The sequence below is a fragment of the Elephas maximus genome, chromosome 6 (genome assembly GCF_024166365.1).
Source record: "Elephas maximus indicus isolate mEleMax1 chromosome 6, mEleMax1 primary haplotype, whole genome shotgun sequence".
NCBI classification, from domain to species: domain Eukaryota; kingdom Metazoa; phylum Chordata; class Mammalia; order Proboscidea; family Elephantidae; genus Elephas; species Elephas maximus.
This window is the reverse complement of record NC_064824.1, coordinates 5432514-5438513: the sequence shown is the minus strand read 5'-3', so window position 1 is coordinate 5438513 and position 6000 is coordinate 5432514. Positions and strand designations below refer to the sequence as shown.

The following is a 6000-nucleotide window of genomic DNA, read 5'->3' as shown; positions in this document are numbered from 1 at the left end:
GTTCTTGATGGCTTTTCATAAGATTTCCAAGATCTCCAGAACTTTCCAGCTATTATGCCATCTGCTAGTTGCAGATTTTTTGACTCCTTGTTTCTGGTTTTATAGATCTTTTTTTTTTCCTTGCCACATTGAATTGGCTAGGACTTCAGGATGCCCTTGGCTAGCTGCAGCAGCGGTGGGAGTGCCCCCTCGAGTCATCCTTGATCTCTTTACTGAATGTCTGTGTATGACTTTTCAGGGAGAATCTTGAGTGTTGGGGCCTGACTGTAGTACACATGCCCACCTCAAGGTATGGCTGGGCCCAGTAGTGTCCCTTGCTGAAAGGGGCCTGCCCCTCAACTCACCCTCAGCCCCAGTGTAGGGGAGGGAATGTAGAGCTTACTGGGGGGTTCTTTTCCTCCCAATTCCCATTTGCTTTTCTAGGATTCTGTAGTTCAGGTTTTCATTTCCTTCAAAGAAGGCTAGAGATCTGCTGGCGATGGTGAAAATGCTACAGAGTAGTCATGTATTGTCTGTGTCAGAGGTCCAGCCTAGGGCTTGGCGTCAGGTAGACATGGTTCAGAATTAGCCCCACAACCCACAACCTTGGAAATTATTCCATGCGCTTTCTTTTAAAATGTGATTTTGTGAACCAAAAATTAATTCATGGTTCAAAATTCAAGAAGTAAGGGGATAAAGAAGACAAAAATTTCCCAAATCTGTGTGCCCACTCTTCCCTGCTAGCCAATCATTTTCTTTCCCTATAGGCAGGTAATAACTGGTTTTAGACCCTGAGGTGTCCTTCTGGAGTTATTTACACTCAGTCAAGTATGGGTGTACACTTCTCTCCAGTGGCATAACTGGGTGAGAGAGGCCAATGCAAATGAGTCTGCTTCTCACTCTGGTTTTTGTGGGGACCTTGCTCAGCCATGATGTTGTGGGGACACTCAGTGTGCAGAACCCTAGTGTCAGTCTTAAAAAACACCACCAGTGGGTCTTATCCAAATGAAGGGAACCTTGCTCCACCTAAGCCCAGGGCTGCACACACAGAGGTGTGCTGGGGCTGGACTAGAATTAGGTGGTAGACACTGCAGGCTGAGGCAGCAGGGCCATCTGCTCAGCTCTGACCATCCACAGAGGTCCCAGGGCTCTGTCAGCATCGCTTTCAGAGCCTCTGTCTGTCTGGAGCTCACAGGAGCCCGAGCTCAGAGGCCCAGGGCTGAGTTTGTTTACTCCAGGTACATGTGCCAGCACCAGGGGCTTGTGCTGTGCACACGTGAAAGTGAGCATGCCTAGGTCTGCCCTGGAGAAGAGTGGGGCCAGCCTGGGGGAAAAGCTGGTATGAGCATTTTAAGGACATGGTGTTTTAGAAATAGCAAGAGGGTTTTCCCTCCTATTTTTCCAATGTTGCCCCCTACCTCCTTGAAGCAGAATTACAAGGCTGTTCCAAAGGCAGTCTTCCACAAAGACTGGGCATAAGGTAGGCTTGGGGGCTGGGGCTAAGGCCCAGAAAGGGTGGGGTGGCTTTTCTCCTTCAGCTCTCAGCTGTTGACCTGTTACCCAGAGAGGGACCAGAAAGAATCCTATATTCAAAATGCTGAAACCCCTGATGGGAGAGGAGACTAACAAAAGCTGCCATGTGTCCTACTTGCCAAGTGGGGCCAATGCCAGATTTGTGGATGGGCCAAGGCAATAGCCCATCTAGCCCACAATTTCTTAACTGTGGAGCAGTGGAAGAATTTTTTTCAAATTAATTTTACCTTCCATTGGCCTAGTTAAAAAGGAAGCCAGCCATACAGTAGGGCTTATAGTCTCAAAATATCTCCCCAGAAAACTCCTGGGCCAGGTTTCTCCACTGTAGAGTTGCTATTTTCCTTTTGTGCCAGTAGCTCAGGCCAGCCTCATGGCATGTAGAGGCACCTGGAATGCCCTCCAGGCCCCTGTCCTTTTGGCCCTGCTGAGCAACCAGTGCAGCTGCCCTCTGAGCTGTCCTCTGTGTGGTTCTCATGTGTTCAGGGTCTGCACGTTTGCCTTGCCAGCTGTTTCCACTGCGTGGGACTGCTGCAGACAGTGAACAAGAGGGCCACCAGCAGAGGAAATCCACTGGAAGAATACCAGCTTGCAGTCATCTGGGGGGAAGGGAGTAGTGGGGTAGGCCAAGGGCTCCTGGAGGAGGCTTCTGGGTCTCCCCCATCCCCAACACCCAGCTTAAGTGAAGTGGAGGGCAAGATGGGCAAGTTTAGATGTTTGGAGAGACATGATGGGATGGTCAGGGTCAGGAGGGTAAGTGGGTTAAATGCTCAAGAGGGGTGGAAATGGAATGGGAATAGACACCTGGCCAGAAAGACAAAACACCCAATCTAGATGGAAGCATGACAAGTTGACAATAGCTTAGCCACTCATGTCCATAGGCAACAAAGGAGCACATAGCTAGTTTATTCAGATCCTCAGCCAGATAGAAAGATGGATCTCCAAAGAGACCCCTAGTCAGTCAGACACACAGACCCCAGCTAGAGAGATACATACACCCCCTTAGCCAGACAGACTTCTAGCTGGACAGATAGAACCTTAAGGAAACAGACTCAGCTGGACGGACAGATGAACATGTGCACAGGTTTTCAGATGAAAAGACTCCACCCAGACAGCCAGATAGACCTGTGGCCAGACAGACACATCGGCTCCCCTCTGCCCCCGCCCTGCCTCGCAAACCAACTGGAAGGTGGACTCCTAGGCAATGAGAAGACAGAACCTCGCTGACAGGCTCCCCTTCCCCCTAGAACTGAACAAAGATGTTAAACCAACTGGAGAGACAGCTGCCTTACTCTCACTCAGTCAACCAGCCAGCCAGACTTTAGCAACAGACAGGCTTACCCTCAGCCAGCAAGACTGACCCCCAACCTGTGAGAAAGACTCAGCAGTATAGACAGATTCCCCCAAGCAAGCTGGATAGACAGACCTTCAAGTGAAGCAGACTGATAGATGCTCAGATCAACAGATCCCATGCCCCAAGTCAGACAAATAGTTGGACAGCAGATCCCCAGCCAGTCAGGTGGAGAGACTTCCCTTGTCACTGTGTCAGCCCCCTGCCCATCCCCTGCTTACCATCATAGATAACACAGATGACCCAGTGGTCCCCCATTGCTGCCACTGTTCCCCACTGCTTCCCGGGTACCACCGTGCTCCCATGACCACTGGCCTCCCAAGGACTCCTCCTCCTCTGACCTCCAATGACATCCACTACCACTAGGGCCCACAAAGACCTTTCATGACCCTCCCCCACTTACTGTAGTATCCACTAGCCCCAAATAACGCCCATTAGTACCCACAAATACTAAGGGACTCAGACATCCGCCATGATTCCCCTAATGAACCTCGGTATTTTCTCGAAGTTCACTGATATCTTTATATCCCCAAAGACAACCACTCCCATTGACCTCACTGAGTTTCCAACAACCTGTGAGCATCCACAGGACCTCAATGATTCCACTGACATTCACTATTATGCCCTGAATAGGAGCCCTCTATAACCATCTCTGACGCTTTAGACCCTGCAATTAACAGTCCAAATCTCAGTGGCCCCTCACTTACTTTACTGTCTTTCATTGACGCCTCATCCCAAATTAACCACTGATCTCCCAATGATTACCATTAACATACACTGATAGCCCCTCTGTGTCCAGTGACCCCACTGACCCACCCATCCCATTAATCTTTTAAGAACCTCCACTGACCTTTTATGAATCCACTATTACCTGTCCTCAATGATCATTATTGACCCTACTGGCCCCCTTTAAACCTCAAAGATTAAGGTGATAAACGATGATAAGCACTGAGCTCTCAGTGACCCCCCCCCCCCCACCATATGCTCCTCAATCATTTAAACTGGTACCAACAAACTACAGCCTGTGGGCCACTGAAAATAAATCTAAGGAAGAATATTTCATGAAAATTACATGAAATTCAAACTGCAGTGTCCATAAATAAAGTTTTATTGGAACCTGCCATATAGTCCACAAAGTCAAAAATACTATCTGCTCCTTTATAGGGTACCTATGAATCAGGGATTGATGGCAACGGGTTTAGTTGTTTGGTTGGGTCCTTTAGGGGTTTGCGCATCCCTGACACCTTGATCCTTCAAAGGGTTAAACTGGCAACCTGACAACTTTGATTCAGTTGACCTGCAGTGACTTGGAGCACATCTGAGTTCCCCCAGTGACCATCCTTCTACATCTAAATGATGTCCCCACCGAAATTCCTCCCATGACCCGGGTGAGGGACAGGCTGACTTATCTACCCAGGCCAGGTCCCTGGCGGGTCCCTGGGCGCCTGTCCATTCTCTCCAGCCTCACCTGGGTGACTCCAGGGGCAGGGCAGCAGCAGCATCTCTACCTTTCTCTTGCACATTACCAGAAGATGGGAGAAAAATAGAGAAACTCTTTAAAAGCCTTGTGAGAGAGCCTGCCCCCCCGCCCCCCGCCCCAACCCCACTTGCAGTGCCTCAGTTCTCAGATTCCCGTCAAATTTATCCGGGTTGAGATGCTCAAAACAGCACTGGACCCTGGCGCCCTGAGCCCCTCGCAGCCTGGGGAAAGGGAGGAAACAGGAAATAATCACCTACTGAAGCGCCTGCTTTAACCTGGTCTTTTCCACACTGCGAGTGGTTTGGTGTCTTTACTGGGGCCAGGTCGGGTGGGCCCGCCTCGCTTGGCCTCCCTCGGACCTGGCTGGAGCGCAAACGTCGCGACGCCCGGCCCTCTTGAGTCCGCCGGACAGGAGAAAGAGCGGGATCCGCGCGCTCGACTCCACTTTCTGCCGCGCCTGCGGCCCGGGTCCCACGCCAGGTCCCCAGAGAGGAGCCTGCTCAGGAGACCCGGGGCGCGAAGGGGCTGGGGGCTGGGCCGCGGCCATCCATCCAGCGCGCGCGCCTCGGGGTCAACCCCGGGAGTGGATCCCCGACGAAGTGTCAGTGGGAGAACGCGGGCGCAGCCCGGCCAGGCTGGACTCGCTTCCCCCGGCCTGGACCAACGGCGCTAGGGGCTCTGGAGGCACCCCTCGGCCCCGGGCGCCTGTGGGCGGGGCTTGGCAGGGTTCTGCGCGTCATTGGCAGAGGAGCGCGCCCCGCCTGCCGCTGCGCGCTTCCATTGGCTGGCACCGACAGGAGCCGGGCGTTCCGCAGCAGGCTCCGCCGCCCGCGGGGTCTATACTCGCTGGGCGCGCGGAGCTCCGCAGTCCGAGTGGACCTCGCAGGCCCGTGGCGTCATGAGTCGCAGCCTGGACTCCGCGCGCAGCTTCCTGGAGCAGCTGGAGGCGTGGGGCGGCCATAAGGCTGCGATCCTCTCCGGCGAGTTCCGCGTGAGTGAGAGAATGTGGACAGTCTAGTGGCACGCTCGGGCTCCTCTGGACTGCCCGGGACACCTGTTCCCTCTGGGCGTCCTGCCGCGCTTCGCCTTCTCTCTCTCGGAGTCCCGGGGGTGTCTCTCCTATTTTTCTCTTGCCAGCAGCCCCCTCTCCTCTCTTGCTCTGTCTCTCCCTGCCTTTGTCTTCACCTCTTGGCGTGGCCGGTCGGAGTGGTGCCCGCAGGGGCGAAGTCCCCCAGCCTGGGACGGGCGGGTCCCCTTGCACACCCTCGGGATTCTCGCTTCCTGCTCGCGCTCCGGGAGCAATCCCGCGGCAGTGCAGCGGGGAAGCGGCCGGCGGACGCTCACCTATGGCTATATGGACCGCCGACCCCAGTGGCCGCTTCAGGCGACCCAGCGGTCACCCCGTGGTCATGGAGGAAGAAGGAAGTGTAAGGAGGGGGAAGAGGAACCAGGAGGACTGGCCGCGGGGGAGGGTGTGGACGCCCGGCCCTTTCCCAACAGCAGCTGGGGCGCGTTACTTGGTGCCTCCTTCAGTAAAAATGGGCACGTTAATGACCAAACTGGCCTGAGGATTGAATGGCTGATGTGAGAAAAGCGCTTCGCACATCTTGAACACTCACTTCATAGGAGGTTTTGCCACTAGTTATAAAGATTGTAAACA

General features: G+C 53.7%; 1 protein-coding gene across 2 annotated transcripts in view; it reads left to right on the top strand.

Moving 5' to 3' along the window:
* Positions 1-5121: 5121 nt before the first annotated feature.
* The window catches only part of PTPN18 (protein tyrosine phosphatase non-receptor type 18), a 35136-nt gene continuing 34257 nt past the window's right edge, over positions 5122-6000 (top strand). The window contains exon 1 of one of the 2 annotated variants that reach the window (XR_007518048.1): positions 5122-5331. Coding sequence is in view for 1 of the 2 variants with exons in the window: in XM_049889049.1 (XP_049745006.1) it covers positions 5239-5331 (93 nt within the window). In the remaining variant the exon portion in view is untranslated. The remainder of the gene's footprint in view (positions 5332-6000) is intronic. The other variant, XM_049889049.1, reaches the window with a different exon arrangement.